The 21,714-nt window shown below is 37.9% G+C and overlaps 6 protein-coding genes across 8 annotated transcripts; 4 read left to right on the top strand and 2 right to left on the bottom strand.

Annotated features, from left to right (window-relative positions):
• On the top strand, positions 518–2,580 carry LOC18775377. The gene is made up of 3 exons (XM_007207298.2): positions 518–719; positions 1,138–1,228; positions 2,179–2,580. The coding sequence occupies exons 1-3, from the start codon at positions 650–652 to the stop codon at positions 2,312–2,314; spliced, it is 297 nt and encodes a 98-aa protein (XP_007207360.1). The 5' UTR covers positions 518–649; the 3' UTR covers positions 2,315–2,580.
• LOC18774388 (F-box/kelch-repeat protein At3g06240) lies at positions 3,149–4,868 on the bottom strand. The gene is made up of 2 exons (XM_020566568.1): positions 4,584–4,868; positions 3,149–4,489 (listed from the first exon to the last, which is right to left on the bottom strand). The coding sequence occupies exon 2, from the start codon at positions 4,379–4,381 to the stop codon at positions 3,149–3,151; it is 1,233 nt and encodes a 410-aa protein (XP_020422157.1). The 5' UTR covers positions 4,382–4,489; positions 4,584–4,868.
• Positions 10,528–11,944, top strand: LOC18773054 (50S ribosomal protein L18). Its single transcript, XM_007207437.2, has 2 exons — positions 10,528–10,661; positions 11,427–11,944. The coding sequence occupies exon 2, from the start codon at positions 11,433–11,435 to the stop codon at positions 11,772–11,774; it is 342 nt and encodes a 113-aa protein (XP_007207499.1). The 5' UTR covers positions 10,528–10,661; positions 11,427–11,432; the 3' UTR covers positions 11,775–11,944.
• LOC18772625 (dormancy-associated protein homolog 3) lies at positions 12,314–13,806 on the top strand. Of its 3 annotated transcripts, none has more exons than XM_007206072.2 (3): positions 12,314–12,611; positions 12,799–12,969; positions 13,384–13,806. In XM_007206072.2, exons 1-3 carry the CDS (start codon positions 12,497–12,499, stop codon positions 13,494–13,496), a joined length of 399 nt encoding a protein of 132 aa, XP_007206134.1. In that variant the 5' UTR covers positions 12,314–12,496; the 3' UTR covers positions 13,497–13,806. The 3 variants fall into 3 exon arrangements, with proteins under 3 accessions (XP_007206134.1, XP_020421885.1, XP_007206135.1); XM_020566296.1 differs by having other exon boundaries at positions 12,386–12,611; positions 13,388–13,806; XM_007206073.2 differs by having other exon boundaries at positions 12,388–12,611; positions 13,381–13,806.
• On the top strand, positions 14,669–16,888 carry LOC18772916. The gene is made up of 4 exons (XM_007205609.2): positions 14,669–14,860; positions 15,607–15,965; positions 16,095–16,423; positions 16,600–16,888. The coding sequence occupies exons 1-4, from the start codon at positions 14,800–14,802 to the stop codon at positions 16,715–16,717; spliced, it is 867 nt and encodes a 288-aa protein (XP_007205671.1). The 5' UTR covers positions 14,669–14,799; the 3' UTR covers positions 16,718–16,888.
• Positions 17,540–20,934, bottom strand: LOC18773167 (malignant T-cell-amplified sequence 1-A). Its single transcript, XM_007205920.2, has 8 exons — positions 20,711–20,934; positions 20,045–20,126; positions 19,895–19,962; positions 19,685–19,782; positions 18,728–18,864; positions 18,529–18,596; positions 18,074–18,137; positions 17,540–17,878 (listed from the first exon to the last, which is right to left on the bottom strand). The coding sequence occupies exons 1-8, from the start codon at positions 20,719–20,721 to the stop codon at positions 17,861–17,863; spliced, it is 546 nt and encodes a 181-aa protein (XP_007205982.1). The 5' UTR covers positions 20,722–20,934; the 3' UTR covers positions 17,540–17,860.

Here is a 21,714-nt window from a genome sequence, read left to right as displayed (position 1 = left end):
TCTAAAGTTCATATTATAACTCCAATTCGCCAAACAATCTATAACACAATTCTTTTTCCTATAAATATGAACAAAATGACATTTTTTAATTTATCTCATGAGATCACAACAATATTCACCAAAACAACAAGAGGATGCCATTGCAATGAAGTGATTTAGAGAACAACAACATCATCCACTTTAATAGCAAAGTTAGTGATACTTTTCTCAACAACCGCCGTCGTCTTTGAACCCATACCATTCAGTTCTTTTAAAACCAAGTCTTTTTAAAAATAAACATTTAAAAAGCACAACTAAAGAGTGTGCTGGCAAGGGTCTAGCCAACAAGAACAAATAATTTGACCACAAAAAAAGAAAAAGAAAAAGGATAGAAAATATACCACGAGAACCTTGCAATATACCACGAGAACATGAGAAGATGATACGATATGACGATATAACCAGGAGTTGTCCCAGGATAGAAAATATACAAAAGGTTGTACACGTTTTAATCGTGCCACCTCGCACTGTGCCCACCGTATTCGCAGTTTACAACTTCGGTTTTCCTTCTGCCTCTCTATAATTGAAGCCACGAAGCCCCAACCAAAGCCACAAACCTTAAGCCTTTTCTTTTCAATTTTTCTATCTGTAAACACCATCTCTCTCAATAATGTCGGAACCTAAGAGCACCGTCGATTCCATCAGGGAATGGGTTGTCGAGCATAAGCTTCGAGCTGTCGGTAAATTTCCCTGCTTTACTCTGCTTTGATTTTTCCACTTGGATTAGAAAAGTTGTTTGCTTTGGCCTGGTTTAGATCTTTCTTTGTTGTTCTCGTTGTTTGTGATTTGAATTCGTTCATTTGGTTTCTAGTTTAATGATCTTGGATTTCTGTTGGATTTCTGTTGTTGCTTGATTTGGACATTCATTTTTACAATATTGGGGAAAAAAGTTTGTCCTTTGGTTTTAAGCCGAAATTAGGTTTTTATTTATTTATCTATTTTTCTTTTAGCTTTATTTCTTCAATTATTACTCTTAGCTTTTGTACTTGGTATATTTTGTTTTTTTATATTGGAAAAAGGGATATTAGCCAAATTACTGCATAATTGTGTTCGTGGATCTGTTTTGACAATGATTTTTTATTTGCATAACTGGAAAAGGGTGTCTATGGCTCAGTGGATTAGCGGGTTCAATAGCATACAACTGGTCTCAGCCGAACATGAAGACCAGTGTCAGGATCATTCACGCCAGGTAGTTTTGGTTTTTATAAATTCTTAATTTCTCTTAACAGATTTTGATTTGCAGCTTTGCTAATTGCATTTTGTAATGTATGCATTGACCGAGCTTTTAAGGTAAATAGGTAGGTATGTCTTTTCATTAAATTTTGTTTAGCTTTAGAAGAATATTGTTGTACCTTACTCATTTGATATTGAAAGAATATTGCTCAATGGGAGCTTATGTATATGTTTCATCTGTTGATTCAATTATACTATTTGAAATTAGTAACTGGTAACATGAATGCTTGAATGCGCATGACATTATGTTTGGCATAAGGCAATTTCTCTCTGAACTAGAGGTTAGTTTGTCATTGGTCATGCCTCAAACTATTCCCTTTCTGGTATTCCTTTGCCCTGCCAGTGTTATTTGTCATGTAAGTCCTATGCATAGGTTGTTGCCCTGGCATGAGAGCTGTGCCTTAGTCAGGATTGCCATTCAAAAATGGATTTTGTTGTGATGGCCCATCAATTTGGGGATTTAGCATATTGCAGAGGAGCCCCTCTGCATTGGCCGGAAGCAGTGTTGCTATTTGTTACTTTGGGTTGGCATGAGTGTCCTGCATATGGAAATTTTATTGTGAACTTAGGCTCTTAGATCCTTTAGCCTAACTTAGTATCCAAACTCTTAAAGAAAAATGCTTAAAGACACTTGTGATCAAGGGAGTATGGAGGGAGAAATTGAGAGCATTGTGAGTTATTCTTGTTGTAACTTGCTTTCATCTGTTGACTGGGAATGCTTTCAAATAGTCTTTCCAATCCAATTTTCCTGTTTCCATTCATCCTAATGGCCTTTTTAACTTTCAAACTGTACAGCCCCTCACCCCTGCAAAATCTGTTCCGTTCATTTTCTAGTTTTTCTTGTTTGGTTTGTTTATAACTTCTTGTGCTTCCCTTCTGACTTCATGCCCCTCAATGTTATTTCAGGTTGCATGCACAGGGTCTGACGCTGGCTGCATTAGCCGGTGCGGCAGTGGTTGAATACTATGAGCACAAGTCTGGATCAAAGGCTGACAAATATGCGAAGTACTTCAACATTGAAAACTTCTCACACAAGGATTAAGTAAACTTCCCATATAACATGGCATGGTGGAAGTTTTGCTAGGAATCTAATATATTTGAAGGAGGATAATAAAGATACTTTTTTCTGAACAGCCTTTCTTCAACCATTACTGTATTTGTTTGTATTGGATAGTTTGGTATTTTATAACTTTGATGATGATAATCAGGTCTTGGGAATTCCCTGCCTATTGGTTTACAAGTAAGCTGTCATTTTTGCCTGCAAAATAAACATGTATCTGGTGTAAATTAAATTAGTTTTTCAGTTTCCTTCTGGTAATGGCGCATTCGGTCAAAATAGGTTCAACCAAATGTGAAAGTATAATGCAATCAAAAAATCCATTTTGAGCAAGAGAAGCAAAAGCATCTTCTTCTGTCAAATGCAGAAGCTTGCTTATGCAGTTTCAATCGCATTATCAAAAGAAAGATTTTGAATCAATATCTCGAGTATGGAGCTCAATAAATTGGTCCCTGATTTGTAGTAGACCCATATAAAGTTGAAATTTGATGTCCTCCACAACAGGACCATGAAGATTTATATCATGATCGCCATCATTATCATTGTTGCGAATATAATATTGATGACAGAAATTCATGTGGATTGTGGATTATAATTCAAGTCCAACTTATGCCATTTTCAGTCATCTTATCAAAAGGAAAAACAGTATAGATCAATGATATCACACAAGTGTCACGACCATTGGCTTACTCTTTCCATAAACAGAAGGTACTTTAAAAAAATTTGATTCCTATTGACATCTTTCACAAGCTTACTGATAAGTTACAAAGTGAGAAATGCTAGCTAGAACTAATGATCTTTGGTCTCGAACTTGTTATCTCATTTGACTGGAACTATACTATTAACACAAACAACAGCCTGAAAATCTCCTCTGGATACACCATGAACAGGGAAAAACTTAAGATTTTCGGTATGGAAGTTGTAGCTGAATATGCGTCCATCTCTGTCAACCAAAAGAACCTCGTTCCTCCTCCAAAGTGCCAATGGTATATCCACCTCCTGATCCACTTTGGGCACAACAGATAAGTGTTTTGTCCACCCATCAAACTCATCCATCACCCAAACCTCAAAGGTTTCAAATTCGCAACGATAAAACCCGAAAAGAGCAATGGTGTCAATGGATTCGTTCCACACCGTAAGGGACATTTCATGAGTTGGAAACTCATAGAAACAATCCGGAAGTGGCATATTGTGAAAAACTTCATCAAATGTGTCAAACAAAATGATCACTTGCTTCTTTTCCTCCTCAAGCCTGTCATAGAAAGACACAAACTCCTTTTTCTCCTCATACCCCAACCAATAAAACACTCCATTGAAATAGGTCGAGAAAGTCTCATTGCCCCAAAAGTAGGTCGTTTCTGTTTCCAAGTAATGAGTCTCAATCTCCCTCCAAGAATTAGTGCTCAATGTGTATATTTCTGCTTGGGGAGGATGGATGACGAGACGCTCGTCATCCAATATTTCCTCCCCATAAGACATAATGCTGAGAAGTACATAATCTTTACGTTTGGGATCATAGCCAAACCCCAAAGTGCATGAGAAGGCATCTTCAAGGCATGATTGGGGAAGAACCCTAAACTCCTTGATAGCTGGATTATAGAAAACAAGTTCTCCAGTGTAAAGAGACAAACAAAACAACCCATCACAATGACCTACAATGTGGACAGATTCACCAAGCTCCAAACCAGGGAGCTCAATGAATTGGCCCCTACTTTTTAAACCCATAGAACGTGGGAAATGGAGGTCCTCAACGTTACAATTGATAAGGTTATGATCAGCATTGCTTTTGTTGTCGTTGCGAAGATTAAGGAATGTGAATACGAGCTCCTCCTTGTTGTGTTCTGTCCTGCTGAGGACAGAACGCTTGAAGAGGATGCAAGTCGAGGAAGGTTGGTTGTTGTACAAGTGAAGGTGCTTGGCTACAAAATGGGGGTTATTGAGGAGAGCGTGCCATGATTTACACACACATTTGAATCGCATTAGGGATTTGGGAGGCAGCCTTGCTAGGATTTGCACCTCCATTTCCTCTGTCATTTTGCAAAAGTATGTCATTTCTGCTCCGATGAGCTGACAATGTAGGTGGAAAACAATGTCAAGTAAAATAAGTTTTTTTTCTTTTGTTTTTGTTTAAGGAAAGACGACAACGGGATTAACATGAACCTGGCATCCAAATTAATCAGAAGACATAAGAGCAAATATATACATGAAACAATGAAGGGAAAGCTATAGTAAAAAGATGACGTAGAAATCGTACCGAAGAGGGCCGGGGCAATTGGCATGCTGGTAAGGGAAGGGGAAAGATGTAGGTGAAAAGATAACATAGAAATTAATCATTCTGTAATTGCAACTTGGTAAGGGAAGATGGGAAGGGAAGGGAAGGGAAGTTTTCAATTAATGCTTTTAATAGTATGTTTGGATTAGGTTAACAAGAACCTGTCCATAAACTCTGTGGCTAATATTCATCATCCATCAATTTAAGCTTTTTTTATGGTGTGTGTGTGTGTATATGTCATATATGTTGATATTTATGAACATTTGTTTCCCAATCAAGACAAAGGTGAAAGGAAATGATGTTTTGGTTTATGACCAGCTCAATCAAGAGAGATGCAACAAGCTCGGTTAATTCATGATGAGTACTCCCTTTGGTCTGTATTTGCTGAAGAGAATATATAGGTAGTTGGATGCTTGAGAGATTTCGAAAGAGAACACAGGTCTTCCGAAACCACGTCGAAATGGACTTGAAATCCAAGACCTCAGCTATCCACGGGATTTAATTGGGTGGCTTTTTCCTCAATGAGAGCTTTGCTGTTTTCAGCTTTGGTTCCTCAATGACCTCAGATAAATCATCACCATCATCTTTAGTTACTTTTCCCCTAAATAATAGCTACAAGACTAGTAATGACAACACAAAATATTGAAAGATATAAAAATGTAACTTCACATCACATGAGAATTAGAATGGCCATAGGCTATGGATTCTGCTCTTGCTGATCTTCCTCATCATCTTCCACTGTAACATCGTCAAGGTTGTAAAATTCATAATCTTCAGATTTGGAATACTTGTGTGCAACTGGGATAATACTATTCTGTTATCCCCTACTATTCCAAGTGGAAAAATTATCACAAATAGCATACCGTGATTGACCGGAATTACAAAACAACACTATCCCCGTTGCTAAGTACATTTTTCCTATATTTTTATACCTCTTATATTTGGTTTTTGTAAGGAAAGTTAATTAAAAAGAGTATTATTACCTTACTTTCCTTATTTTCATATATTCTGCACTCTTGAAAGGATTTCGATTGAAAATTGACTTTTCAAATGAATTTTAACACAAGGCTGATTGGAGAAGAAAGCTAAGACATTGAATATCATTATATCAAAGTTTCATAATTTTCCACCAAGCCAAATGCTCCAGACTTACAAGTCAAAACAGCCTAAATTGAAATCCCGTCAGAACTGCACTGTTGTGGAAGATTGAAGATTTGAAGACTTTTCTGATTTTTCCTAGTGGTATGTGATATGTGCTTGGAAAGCTTAGAGATCAACTACATTTCTCATATTTTTCCAGAATTGTCTAGGAAGTGGAAAGACCCCAAAGCGTTCGTGCAAGTTGGCTACTCTAAAAAAGTCTGGAAAAACAACTAAAAAAGTCTAGAGAGAGGTTAGGGTGACCTTATATAGTGTAGGCAAGTAAACCACTATTTTAAAAAAAGTTTGAAAAAACTCTTCTAAAAGAACAAAAATCCCAACCAATTAAGAAAACCAAATTGGGAAATAATCCTTCTTTGACTTGGAAACAAAGTAATCCAAACTTACACGCATGTTTTGGGTCTTTTTATTTTCTAGAAAATTTTGGGAAAATATGAAAAATGTAGCTTGATCTCTAAGCTTTCTAAGCATATATCATATGCCATTAGGAAAAATCAGAAAAGTCTTCAAATCTTCAATCTTCCACAGCAGTGCAGTTCTGACAGAATTTCAACTTAGGTTGTCTTGACTTGTAAGTCTGGAGCATTTGGCTTGGTGGAAAATTATGAAACTTTGACATAATGATCTTTAATGTCTCAGCTTTCTTCTCCAATTGGCCTTGCACTAAAATTCATTCAAAAAGTTGATTTTCAGTTGAAATCCTTCCAATAGTGCATAATAACTGAAAATAAAGAAAATAAAGTAATAATGTTTTTTTTAATTAACTTCTAATACAAAAACCAAATATAAGAGGCATAAAAATATATAAAATAATGCACTTTTCACCCGTACACAAATTTTCTCTACTTTAGTAAACTCTTATCTTGTCTTACATAAAAAAATAATAAAACATTAAGAATAAAAATGGGCAAAATCACTGCGACCCAAAACAGCTTTCCCGTACAATAATCTTTGTGACGTTTCCTTAATAGATGAATTGGTTGAATTGAGACTGAAAATTGGATGCACTCATTGTACTTACTACCTATTGTATTTTACCCTCTTCAATATGAGCATGCTAGGAAATAGTTTTCCAATGGATGATGAGATTTCTAAGAATGGTATGGCACAGTGAAGAAGATTGGAGACTCTGACCCCAAATTCAAAAGAAGAAAAAAGCAAAAGATTGGTTTGCTTATTCAGCATGACATGTTGGTTGATTGAAGACCAAACAACCAACCAAGCATAAATAACCAGGCATGTGAAATAATGATTGTATTGCTTTTCCAAGCCTTGATACTTGTGCATTGCGTGTCCAACATACTCCCACTTATGACATATTCCTTCTCTCTCTCTCTCTCTCTCTCTCTCTCTCTCTCTCTCGCTCTCTCTTTATGTTCAAAGCATTGCTTGCAATTTAAGGTTTTATGAATATGGCAGGCAGCAGCAGCACTGCATATCTCTCTTTGTTTGTCCCCCCCTCCCTCTCACTTCAATTTCCAACACTCCAAAGCCCTATCCAAATCAAACTTGCTTCCCACAAGACTAAATAAAAAAAGAGGGGGAAATGGCAGAATCCCCCACTTTATAAGGCAAAGTGCAAGTACCCCTTGCTTAGAATCCCTTCTTTTTGACTGCCAAATTTGTATAACCTTACGCCATCTTCCTGTCAAACTGAAACTGGTCAGTCTCAAACGTGTGTTTTTGCTTCAGCCTGCCTCTACGCGCTTAACCCATACCATTGCTTGCACCAATTAACTATACACAGAGAGAGAGAGAGAGAGAGAGAGAGAGAGAGAGAAGGAAATGGAAGGTCAAGTCCCATTTGCATAATTAAGTATAGTTGGTCAAGGAGTCAAAGCTGTCAGTCACTTCTTCAATGGGTTAGATCCAAAGGATATAATGCGACTAAATTAATTTGCTTTTTTCACAACCATGGTGGAAAAATAACTCCAAATTCATGTATATTTGATTGCCCAAGTTAACAAGTTTTGAAGGCCTTATAGAACCTACTCTTTTTTTTTTTTTGATTCACAACTTTATAGCACCTACTCAATTGCCATCCTTTTGAGCATGCATGGTCATCATGTAACATATTACTTTTACTTGTTTCCTGCTCTGAACTGAAGTTGTGCTTTCTACATCTTATTTACATCGATTTGAACCTCAGGCCAAAATGAAACCAAGAAGTTTAATCCATTCAATTTTAATTTCCAAGTTGATGCTTAGCAAGAAAAGAACTATGTATATCTCCTGTTGCAAGGTTGAGTAGAAGATTTGAGTGCCAAAAAATCATGTCAACAAGTCAAAATGCAGAAAAATGTCCGGTGTTGATAAACTTGTTGGTTCTTGGTCATCTCACATGTATATCCATACCGCCATCCAGTCGCATTACAATCTTGTTCAATAAAAACGCCAGTTGTACTAGCCAACATATAGATTGAAGGACCACACAAAAAGTCCATAATATACTTGAGACACATTCATGCTGGCAGACTTCCGTGTCTTCGTGATCATGGAGCAGCCTCATATTTTGACATTCTAATTACTGGAATGTGACACAGAGAGAGAGAGAGAGAGAGAGAGAGAGAGAGAGAGAGAGAGAGAGAGATCTTAAAAAACTAAAACAGAGTCAGAGTCAGAGCAGAGCAAGGATATTTCAAAGAAACAGATTAAAGGAAACAAATGGCATGTGTAATAGTAGAAAACTAAGACAAAAAAGAAGATAGCCAGACGAAAATTGGAGCTTACCATCCTTTTTAGAATTCACATGGCTTGTTCAGCAAACAGGGCTAGAAAGAAAGAGGTGAGAAACTTGTGTTGGAGAAGGGGAGCACGTGCAAAGTTTTGCTATAAGCTTAGCTTAAGCTCCCATGCAGAAGCATTTGAGCTAGAACTTGCACGTGCCCTGCTTCTCCAACAAGAGCTACTCACCCATGCATCATGGGCTAAGTTAAGCCACCATACTCTTCCTCCCATCTTCTTGAACCATTAGGTTAGGTTTCAACCAAAGGTGTGCATCAAAATGGTGAGGGAGGCCATGCATTTATATACAACTTTTTCTAGGAGAGAGAAAGACTCAATGAGAAACAGAGTAAAGACTTTTTTTTTTTTTTTTTTTTTGGACAAACAGAGTAAAGACTTTGAGTCTTGAAGTATCCATTCTTTAAAGACCTCAATTGAAATCAGAAGCAAAAGCAATTGAAGACTTCAAAGTTTTCAACGTTAAAAAAAACCCAATTCAATTGTTTAATCATGACCTATTAAAAAAATGCAATTCAGGGTCTTTAATGCATATATCTCGTTGAAACAGTGCCCTCTCTGTTTGAAAAAAGTGAACCAAACTTCATAATTTGATTTTTGATAAAGTGGTGCACAAACACGATCGGAGGAAAGTGGTTCTTTTTGTATGAGCAGACATGATGGCATTGGCATGGCAATAGATTTGACCCCGTGTATGACATTGGCTCTGTGATCATCTCATCCGTTTGATTAAGTACTGGTCATGTTGTGAGATATTTTCAGATAACAAAAAACGTCACTTTGTGAGGTACTATCCTGCCGCCAATTTAGCTCTCCCCAACGTGTAATTTGTACTGGATATTTCTCCAAAATCTTGTCTCATGATTTCAGATTTGGGTGACAGACTGGTAGTTAATTTCTGATAATGGTACTTAATTCCAAATATCCTAGTCTATAACCAGAAAATGTAGACATTGCCAGCATTTATAAATGGATTTCTGTTAATTTGCTTAATTGGGATGTTTGCGGATAATCTTCCCCGCAAAAGATGAAAAGGATAATGACCTTTATGACCAAGAATGATGATGGTGGTGGGAAGAATGAAGAGAGAGAAGATGGGGAGGTGAAAACAGAAGCAGAATAGTGAGTGGGGATGGACACGATGACATTGCCTGTTGTTGCTGAGAAGAGGTTGCGTGTTGGAGGCAATTTTGTTAAAGTGTTTGATTGATTAAAGGGGAATGGAAGGAGGGTGAGATGGGTTTGTGTAAAAAAAAATATCGTTGTGTTGGGTTTTGAGAGGGCAAGGGTTAGTCCCTAGGTGGATATGATTCCCTATCTTTGGTAGTGTAGCTATTTTTCTATCTACAAACTTCACCCCCCAAGGTTCATGGTGGATTTTTATTTATTCTGACCAATGTCTCTTCTCTCTGATACCTTCTGCAAATCACCAAGGTCTCTTCAATGGTGGTATTTGTGACAATCACTCACTTCTTGACTTTGTCAAACCAGCTTTGGTTCCCTTGTGGGTTCTGTTCTGTTTACCCCATTTTGTCATTGACACACAAATTTAACTAGCCCTTTACCAATTTCAAATTGTGGGTTTCCTTTGTGTGATGAAAATGTTTCCTTCATGCTCATGTTTACTTGAAGTCTAGCACAAGAACTAGCCAAAAAGTTCATTCGACTAGGTTCCAAGATCAAATTTCTAAACAGATAGATTTATTCCTCGACTCCTGAGATAGATTTTATATACAATCGATATTAGAGGATGAGGAATCTAACTAGAACATCGACTTCATAGATAAATATTCTTAATCAGTTGAGCTACAAGTGCCTCTCAGAAATAAACGCTCTTAGTCAATTAAGCTACAAGTATTTTATCTCAAAATACAAAATTTGAATAAAATGTCACAAAATGTTCTATAGACTTGGGCTTGGACTAGTAGAATAAACAAAAAGCCCAAACATAATGTGGGCTTGTATAATAAGTTGTATTAGTAAGCCCGACAAAAATGGGCCATTTTTCTACCCTTCGGAAAAGAGAAGGGAAAAGAAAAAGGAACAGCTACCATTTCGTTTTGGCCAATGAAACCATTTTTGAAGCTCTGAACTTTGAGCCCTTCTGCGAGTTCTGAATCCAACACTTCAAGCTTTCTCTGCGAGATATCCCATTCGGTACGCCGTTTTCTACTTCAAATCTCTATCGTTTTTGCGAAATTTAAATCTCGTTTTCGTTGTTACTTTGATAAATTAAGCACCAAATTTTTAGTTTTTTGGTTGAACTTCAAGTCACATTTTTTCTTCTTATATTCTTGTGTTTTCCTGGGAATCAAACAGAGATACATGAATGTAAAAGTTAAAGTTTTTTCTGTTCTATGTGCTTATTAGTAAGAACCCATATCATGATCATAGATAGAATATGGTGTAGGTTTGGAGCTTAAGAAGTTGCACACCAATTGTTTGATAGAGGTTGCGAATGAAAAACCAACAGAAACAAATACTGGGAAATTAATTATAACTCCTATTAATTTGGTCTGATACATGCCACAGAGTTTGTTTGATCAGTTATAGTGATCGGGGTTAAAATTCTTAAAAGTGATTAATACTTTGTGTAGGTACCATAGAGGCATAGAGAGTATATATTTCCTAACTTTTATGTTTGTCCCGAGCTCTGGTTTAATTGATAGAATCATATACCATTGTAAACTGAGGAATTCCATTGTATTGCTGCCTCATGTAGTAGCTTTGGTTTTCATATATTCCTGCGTCATGGCAGTTCTATATGTTGGTAAAAATGCATTATTGCTTCATTTTTCTTATTGTACCACTTGTCTAAGTCTAGATAATTCCAGTGCGTTTCCTTGTGTTCCATTTTTCTAGCGTCCTGGATATTAAACTTTCCTGTTGATTTTTATGGTTGAACTTGTGACTTATTTGCAGACAGAAATGGGCATTCCTCCGGTCAGGGCACCACGTATTACAAAGTATCTAAAGCCTTATGTTCTGAAAATGCACTTTACAAACAAATACGTAACTGCACAAGTAATCCACACACCAACGGCCACAGTAGCTTCTTCTGCAAGCTCCCAGGAAAAGGCCTTGAGAGAAAGCATGGAGATACGCCGGGACGTTGCTGCTGCTGGAAAGATAGGGAAGATATTGGGGGAGCGCCTCCTGCTCAAGAACATCCCTGCTGTATGCGTCCAGTTGAAGAGAGAACAGAAATATCATGGTAAGGTTAAAGCTGTCGTTGACAGTGTGGTGGAAGCAGGTGTCAAACTCCTCTGATTTCGACCGCGAGACAACGATGAACAATTACTCTGGTTCGGGTATGAATTCAGTTGAAGTTTTTCTATTGTGTTATGCTATTGTGATCACGAACACCATTGGAAATTCGGATTATTGATGGAATGGAGACTTCTTCTAGCAACCTGATTCTGGTTTTGATTTGAATGTTATTTGTTCATGTGAATGCACTTCGTAAAATGTGGTCAAAAAATTGACTTATAATTGGAAATTCATAGAAGAAGGCCAGCCCAAAATGGAAAGCACAGCCCATATGAGCATAAGGCAGGCCCAAATCCAATGACCCAAAACTTTGTAATTTTGTCCAAAACAAAAGCCTATTTCATTTCAGTTTGGATAAAGTTGAGGGTATTCTGGTAGTTTCGGTCCCTGGACCAATGACTTTTCGTTCACTCCCCGTGTCATCGCCGCCTTTAATCTCCCCATCTCCTGGGGTCCGCCTGTCACTTCGATCTTATCGCCAATTACGTGCTCCTCGATCCACCTGCCAAGTCACCATCCTCACTCTGGATCCGACGAACGTTCCAGATCAGTCTCGATCCAGCATACCTGTTCGATCTTTAACGCCCTCATGGTCGTTAAATAACCTCCCAAACTCCTCCCGTTCACTTCCTCTTAGTCCAATCCCACTGCAATCGTTAAGTTACGCCAGTTCTGCTATCATACGCTGCTGATTCAGTTTCTGCCGGCGCACGATATACAACATGGGCTTACTTGACCAGCTCTGGGACGACACCGTCGCCGGGCCCCGGCCCGATATCGGTCTTGGCAAGCTCCGCAAGCACAAAACCTTCAGTTTCCGATCCAGCTCCGCCAAGGGTGCGTCCATTTTCTGCTAATCCTAAGCCGACGGCGCATGTTACGCCATAAACATATACTCAAGGCTGACTTTGCTAATCTTATATTTAAATGAAACTGAAAATAAACCGGCCGAAATGAAGTTGAAGCATTAGAATGTTGAGATCGCGCGGCTTATATTAATTTGCTTTGATTTTGTTTGAATTAGGATCGTCGGATGGAGGGAGCGTGGGATCGTACGGTGAGGATTCGACAGAGGAGGCGACGAGAGTTACACGGAGTATTATGATAGTGAAACCCCCAGGATATGGGAGCGGTAACAGCGGATCGCCTCCGATTTCGCCAGCTGGGTCTACGCCTCCAGTGTCTCCGTTTTCTGGTAAGCATCTGGAATGTCAGATGTACCCCTGGCTCACTATACAGTATGGTGGGGCCAAGTCTCCACAAATGGTGGAGCCTGCCTTGATTCGTACTGGATGTAGTGAGACAAGGGGCACGTTCGTAATTTAAAATAATGTGGTTGGGCCAAATTTCAATTTTCTAGTCATATTTCTGTCTAGATACATACATATATGATAAGGAGTAGTATCTGTTTGGTTATGAAATGACATTTGTGTCCTTATTGATTCGTGATTTAACAAGAGTGGTAAGGAATCTTACCTAATGATGATATATTAAGTAGATATTATTGTCCCCCACTAATAATTAAATAGGTGAAGAATAAACTAAAGCAGGTCAAGGGTTGAGTGTTTGTTTTTGATGATGTTTTGTTTTGAATGTTGATGATAAGGAGGCAGCAGCATGGGAAGATTCAGGAGGAGGTCGGCATCGGATGCATACGAGAAGGCAAGCCAGGTTGGTGGTGGAGGAGCAAGGAGCAGCCCCCGGTCTCCTTTCGACGTGTGACCAAAGGACGACATGTAGTGATATAATGAAGAAGCCCTTTCTTTGCTAAGTTTGGGTGTTGCAGGGTGGTGTGGTGTTTGTTTTGAAGCTATAAATATATGTATTGTATGTGATATATATATATGTAGAGAGAGAGAGAGAGAGGGAAGGAGGGAGAGAGAGTAGTTTTGTATGTAAGATGTGAGAAATGTGGATGGAGTTGCTAATCTAATCTGCTATATGTATCATGTATGTGTACATAGTGTTTGTTCTCTTGCAAGTCGTCTTCTTTGGCATCTGAATGAATAAAAAGTATTTACTTTTCTTGGCAGCATGGGTGTTGTATTATTATACAATGTAGTGCATAATTTGGTGCCTGAAAAATTGTTCGTCTTAGTTTTTGTAGAGAGAAAATCGAAGCTCATGAATGATGCATGATGCCAAGCCAAGCTGAATTTTCATGTTGGTTTTACCACTGATTCTTGAAACAAAATATAATTATATTTTAAGAATCCACTGATTCTATGAAAACTCTAGTTTCAGATCAACTCCTGTTGTCTTTTGAAAAAACGAAAAATTACAAAAGGTTATGGGCGAAAAAACATGAGCATCATGCCAACTATCAACCCATGCAAATAAGTATGCCAACTATCAACCCATGCAAATAAGTATCCCAATAAGTGTAAGAATATTCAATAGTTACAGTTGATGAAGGCTTATTTCTTAATCGTTAGATACATTAGTTAGTTTGATCTAACAATTAGGGGGGTGGTTTGTTTAGGCTCAAAAATCGTTTCCAGCAACAAGGGCTGGCCAGTGCAGCACTGGGTGAAAACACCACAACCTTTTGTAAGGGCAGCCACTATTCATGTGAATAGTAGCTGTCCTAGTACCCCTTGCCATGGCAATGAGTGAAAACACCACAACTTTTTGCAAGGACAACCACTATTCAGGTGAATAGTAGCTGCCATGACTGGTAAAAGTGCTTTAAGAACCTTAGATAATGCATTGGTTAGTTTGATTTAATAGTTACAAGATTGAACCTCATCTAACGACGACTCCCCAAAAGTAAAGCCTGATTAATATGGGCCTGAATTCTGTTTTTTGTGCAACATGGACCCAACTCTCCCTATGGGCCCAATTTGTCCAGCACCACGGACCTTTCTTAATCGGGTTATCGGGTACCCACAGCCACCGTTCTCTTCTCTGCGAGTCGGTTTTTCTTTGCCTCAGCTTCGTCAAGATGGAACAGCGTCTTCCATTCTCTGATTCCGAGTCTTTCAGCAGCTCAATAATGCAAACCATCACCACAGATTGACGAAAAATGGGTCATGCGTCTCTAATTTTGCTGCTGCTTATCAATTCACTGGTCCCTTTCTCCTCCGGTAAATATAAATGTCACTTTCTTATTTGGGTTTTTCAGTCTCCTATCAGATTTGCAGTTTGCTCACTCATAATTGTTGATTTTGTTGATTATAGCGAACCTCTTTTCTTAAATTATGCACACAACATTTTTATTCATACTAGTCCAGCTTTAGATGAAAATGAACGACATCATGAATTTCTATTTGTCGTCTCAATCTAGAAAGCTCCCTTCTTTTGCATTAATTGGGGATGCTTTAGTCTAGCACATGCAAACATCACTATATTACTGCTTGGGGAAGCAGTCTTTTTGTATCGATAGCTTTAACATGGACACCTGTGGCTAAACTTGACAACTGCAACATCAAATAGTTTCAGTTTTTCTCACACTAGGTTAGTGTCACTGTCAAAGCATATAACTTTTCATATGAAAGGTCATTCTGGCATGGCCAATGCTTCTGACACAGCTTGTGGGAAACTGAGATAGGCTAGAATCAGTTTAAAGCTAGGTCTCTATGCAAATTATCTTTGGGTTTCACAAGTCTTGAAGGGGCATGCTTGTGTTTGAAACTTACACTAGGTGATCTTTGGTCTGCCTTCACTGCCTTATCACATCTTACAGGTGTATGCTCAAATTGCTCATTTTTTTAAAATGTAATGCTTGCCTAGAAATTAGACTAATTTGTTACTTTTCCTTCAAGTTTTTCTTTTTCATTAATACTTATATGGAACTATTTATTAAGTTTTATCTGTATCTGTTTTAATGCAGGTAAACCTGACAAAGTATGCACTTCCCAAGGTGGTCGTTTCCCACCATTCTCTTATGAGGGAAAGCCTCCACGACGGGTGAACAAGGGACCCAAAGATCTGACCCTTTGCAGGGTGTTCCGCAAAAAAACTTGCTGTGATGTATCCCAGACACATCCTGCACTGGTATCCGTAAGGAAGTTGGCTTCAACTGGAGAAGCTAACCCAGAGTGCTTGCAATTATGGGAATTACTGGAATGTTCCATCTGCGATCCCCGCATTGGCGTGCAGCCAGGACCTCCAGTTATATGTGCCTCTTTCTGTGACAGGGTCTTTAAGGCTTGTGCTGAGGCTTACTACTCTACGGATGCAATAACACAGGTATGCGGGTGACTATTAAACTTAGCCAAATCCATTATAATCTGTTGTAATGAAGGAGTAGGTGATTACAATTATCTCCTTCTAGATGCATTAGGGAATTATTTTTTCTGATCAAGTATTTTCTGCCAGGTTCTAGCACCATGTGGAGTAAATGATTATGTTTGTGGTAGAGCCTCTGAATGGATCGTTAATGGCACAGAGTTCTGCCATGCTGCAGGGTTTGCCGTTAAAGATGATATAACTGTGAGAAAGAGAGAAGCATTTTGCTATGGTGGTAAAGCCAGTCTTGATTTGATTTCTGATTCATGGAAGGTTTCACAGTCTGAGGTGCCCCAGAAAGTTGAGAGGTTGAGGCTGCTAGAGGAGTTCCAGCAGAGGTGGAGGGAAATGCCATTTAGTGAAAGAGTTTCTTGGGCCGTGGGAGGATTGGTTCTTACAGCAGGCCTGTTGTTTGTAAGGTTTGGCACTCTCCTACTGCCTCTTTTATGGTGCTAGTAATAAAACTCTAAATTTTGATGGGGGATCACCATTGTTAGGCGTTGTCAGTGTAGCTAGGGTGGATCGGTTTTTGTTTTTCCTTTTTTTGGCTGTTGATATTTTATTTGTTCACTTCTATCGTCTATTGTCTATGCAGCAAAAGGAAAAGCCGTCACCAGCGCCACAAGCTAGCTGCTTTAAAACACTATAAGAAACTTGAAGCCAAGATGAGCCAGAAATCTCCTAGTAGTCCAGGAAATAGGAAAAGCAAGTAAAAGATGAATTTCTCTCTTGTACGGGAAAGTATTAGTTATGACAGCTTACAGATGATGTATCAATATATTGTTATAAAAAGTTTATGCCTTTTTTCTTTGGTTATTGTATGAAAAGTGAATGGTGTATTAGTCGACTAGTATTCGTTCAAAATTTTCGAGTACTTTGTTCCAGTTTTTGAGGCTTTTCTATTAGCAATAAGCATGCAACTACTTTTACCTCATAGAAAATCATAGATCATAGTCGGCCCATATTCAAGAGTCATTCGCAGGCATTGCAGATGGACATATAATCTGAGTACCGACAGACGGTCAAATATCTCCCTAATCATCATCATGGCCAGTTCCAAGGAGTTTCGAGATTTTATTTGTGCGTATAGTTGTTTCAGTAAAGGGGGGCAACAAGCTTGAGAACAAAGATATATAATTCTTCACTTTCTCCTATGTATAGTTCCTCATTGTCTCCCCATATAACTCATCTTGTCTTTAAGCTTGATAAAGGATTTCAAGACGATTGGCTTTAGGATGGCATCAAATGTCTCCTACATTGTCCCCTACAAATGATGTATTGCTAGCTTTTGGCTATTGTTAGGGGAAAAAAGTAAGCAAGATTTTGGTAATGTTGTAATATTGAATTATACTACTTGTTTATAAACAATGCGACTGAAATTGTATACGAAATATTTTGAATCAGCATTTGAAATGGTGAGGCGGAGCTGTTCCCATGGCTCTAATCCGTGTGCTGCCTGGAATTACACTGATAGGATAAAAATCAAGTCATTTGGAAAAAGTGCCCTCAAGAAATCAGTTTAAAAGCTGATCGGATGAGACTTGATAAACACAGGCTCGATACGGATTTGCTGAAGAACAGCCACTTGAGAATTGAGAATTCACCATCTTACATTACACACGAAAAATACCTTTTAACTGTATAACAAAATGGATATGACCATCTTACCATGAATTCGATTAAAGGATGAACTGTTTGTTAAAGATGATCACTCCACATACAAAGACAAAACAAGTAAATAAAGATGGGGTATACATATGACTCTTTAAGACAGGGAAATCCACACCACATTGATGAAAACATAATATAAATGCTTCATTTCTTCTTGATGTTATCACAGTTAGTCTTCAATATCCTCAATCTAGATGTTCCATCTGCAAAACAAGGCGAAAGATTGAAGACCGCCAATGCTCACAAAACATTGTAGGAAGGACACCCAAAAGTTATAAGAAATGCTTTGGCATGACAATGCATCAGCGAAGCAGCAATCCTTATCAGAGCATTTCGTAATAATAAAGAAGATAATTGGTGATGGCTATAGACAAAGTAAACATTTTACAATGACATACCTTCCAAAGACCATCATTAAGATAATGCATGTTGTCAACTCCAATTCCCTTGTTGATATCTCTTCTGCAAGCCAAGCAGAGGACTCAACTTCTTAAATAACGCAATCAGCAACTAATAACTAAGCAGGCTTTGACACAATTATAACGTCTACCACCCAAGTTTACAAAGAACAAGGGAAGGAACTTATAAAAGCTCCCAACAGACATGGCATGGAATACAATATGAGCACCAATAAACCTTCCCCTAAGGTTTGCATCTGTGCTATATTGACCATTCATCGCACTGAAGCCAACAATGAAACATTTAAGAATTTCTTTAATTTTTTTAATTTGCAAGCTTTATGTTCTGTGGTTGGTGAAAAGTTAGGCTCTATGTAGCATATCAATAGTCCAAGGGTACCCCAGGCATTAAGCTATGAGAAGCAACTATATTTCTTCAAAAAAAAGAAACTTACATTTCTTTTGCTGACATTTTTGTGAAGCCAATGGCAAGGGCATGTTGCTTTCCTTCTGCCATTATTGCCTGAGAGTATTCGGTTTCACAGATAAGGCAATTATTTAAATCAACTCAACATAATATCTCAACAAAAATTTTTGTTCTAACATGAGTTTGCCATTACACTAATCATTAAAAAAAGGAAATAAAACTTATACCACAGGAGTCTCTGCAGCCACTGTGTCATCCAAAGCACCGCCGGGAGAAGTCAGGCCTGGACACATTATGTTTGCACCAGCAAGAACAAACTTTATGGCACCCCTATCTACTTGCAACTTTTTCATTATATCTGGATCTGTAAAACCCAAAAAGGAACCCTTAGTGTTCTTGGATACAACTTTTTGGAAGGAAAAGTTCACTAACAAGATAGCTTTATTTATAAGAACAAAAAGGTAATCCACTGACAAGAAGAAAAAACAAAACAATAGTTGCAAAGAGATTCATAGATCAGAATTCAAAACAAAAGCACAAAGTTAGCTGTAAGTTCATAAATTCATATACGAAGACTTGTGGTAAGTTTTGAAATCATTCTCTCCCTTTTAATAAGGTACCCGGAACACAGTTGAATAGGATCTTCCAAGCATGAGAATCACTTAACCTGCAGGTCTTGCCTGAAGCTCACTTTTCTAGAGTAGCTGTAGGATGGTCCACCTGCCTGGACTGTCAACCCCCACCCAAAATCCAAGGATGAAAACATCAACAGAGTTGTCCTTGGCTTTCCACTAGAGTAGGACTCATCTCAAATTCCAACTCCCCCAAGAATAGCAAGAAGTCCACAAAATAGCTGGTTTTCCCTTGTGATTTCATTCACCATTACATTACATTCTCATTAATGTTTCATTCAATCCTAAAATAGAAAATAGAAGCAACTCTTATGCTATAAGGAACAGTTAGGTATATATTGTTATTATATAAAAAAAGGTTAAAATTTACTAGAAGTTGCTTTCTATTCATTCACTCCCAACACACCAGAATTTCAATAGAACAATACAAGAAGGAAGCATTAACTTCACAGTACAGAGTCATGACCATCAACAAATAAAGTGATAGACTAATAATTCTTGTAGAAAATATAATTACGAGAAACAACATATTGGTGGTTAAGAAATTCTTACATTGATGAAGGAGCCTTAGGGTAGGCATATATGGTCCATCACGAATGTTGAAAAATAGTGGCACATTGTTTACCACAACTAAATTTAGATGGTTCTGACTGCAAAAAGTGGAGGTGGGGGGCAATGTTAAATATACAGGATTACACATCATGAAACGAATACCTGAGTTAGAAGTAAAACCACAGAAGCAGGAGCAACAGAGCAACAAACCATTTAGCCACAATTAGAGGAGATTTCTTTGGTAGCAAATCTTCCAATGCTTGTTCGAGTCCGGGGTACTGCAATTGAATTTAATTTTGTGTTAAAGACATACATAAAGCGTATTTAAAAGCATCAGCTAAATCCCTATAAATCTCTTACCTCATCGGCAATACTTTGGCGAATTTTGCGCTGGACAGATGCCTTAACTTGGTTTTGTGCAGACACCTCTTCAGAGGAAAATCTACAACATAGCACATATTATGGGTAATGGAGGAATGTTTTTGCTGATGTATATATGCAATCATATAACAAAATATTTCCCTTAACAGCGAAGACTTTGCAATTACAAACAGCTAGCACAAAGAAGACAAATTAATGAGAACCCTGACCATCCTCTTCAAATAATTAACCTCAAAATAAGTGGACTTTCAAGATTCACTATATAACAATATCTCATATACAGCAAAAAAAAAAATCAACTTTGATGAGAAAGCTGAAGCTTAAGAAACCATATACAACCATTTCACGGTTGCTTAAAGCACAAAGAAGTAACGGCATCATTCAAACGCATACTCGCATCAAACCAAAATACAATGAAATTCAAGGCATAAATCGAAAACCAAAACCCACATAAAAACATAATTAACAATACCAAATTAAAACAATCTGATTGTATTTTCATCGAACTAAACCCAGGAATCATATGTCTCAAATATCAACAAAGTAAACAAACAAAAGACATATACTTGGAAATACACACCCACATACACAATAATATCGACGAAAACATTTATATGCGTGTGCGCGCTCGTGTACAAAGCTTACTTTTTGAACATTCTGGAAAAATGGAGGCAAGAGAGAATCTAAGATCTTCAAGAGCAAGCAGAGAAAACCCTTTAAACTGGTGTTAAGGTCGAACAATACTGAAACTGGTATGGGATCAGTTAAGCTCTGCTGCGCTCTATAGCCCGCGTCGGTGTTAACTGTGTTTGAGCCACTCTTTTCGGCCTTTTCACAGTGGGCTCGCCTGGAAGGAACAATATGGTCTGGGTAAGGCTCAAAAAAAATAATGGGCCATAGCGGCACTTTTCTCAGTGACCAAATTGAAATAGCGGCACTTTTCTCAGTGATCAAATTGAAATTTCGTGTAAAATTAGGTGACTAAAAAAGTAATTATTCCTTTAATATATAAATTGTCCAAATAAGCACATACGCGTATTTACTGACTACGCTTAAAATGTATTGAAACATTGCTATATATCAAAAGACCAAAACTTAAACATTAATAAGACAGCAATGATGTTTTCAAAGGAGAGAAGAGACCAAAACTTAAACATTCCTCTTCCACTCATCTGCACTGCAACCCTTTTTTCTCTTCCTCCCTCTTCCACTTACTTGCAACACGTACACCTACAAGTTGCGATCTTAATATGTAAGGCCGATTGCCGTGACAGAATAATAAGGAATACCACCTTTCTGTCAGAAAGAGTTGAACCGAGAAAATGAAAGATTGATGTCTGCATGTCGTCAGTGACAAACAGAAAACATGTAGAAGAGGAGAAAAAACAATAACAATAAATTAGAGCACGAGAGAAATGGCAATAATGTTTGGCAAATTTTCGGAAGATATGGTGGTGCAAATGATGTCAAGATTGCCTCCCCCAAGTCTTTGATGCGATTTAGATGCTTGAATAAGTCATGGAACAATCTAATGAGCAGCCCTAGTTTGATGGCCAAGCATCTTTCCAATTCCAAGCTCAATGCCTCCTCCACCGCTTGCATTATTTTCAAGCGTCTTGTTATCCTTGAGGATGAAAACAACAAGGGTG

This window comes from Prunus persica, chromosome G6, assembly GCF_000346465.2.
Source record: "Prunus persica cultivar Lovell chromosome G6, Prunus_persica_NCBIv2, whole genome shotgun sequence".
Lineage (NCBI taxonomy): Eukaryota > Viridiplantae > Streptophyta > Magnoliopsida > Rosales > Rosaceae > Prunus > Prunus persica.
This window is presented reverse-complemented; position numbering and strand designations above follow the sequence as displayed.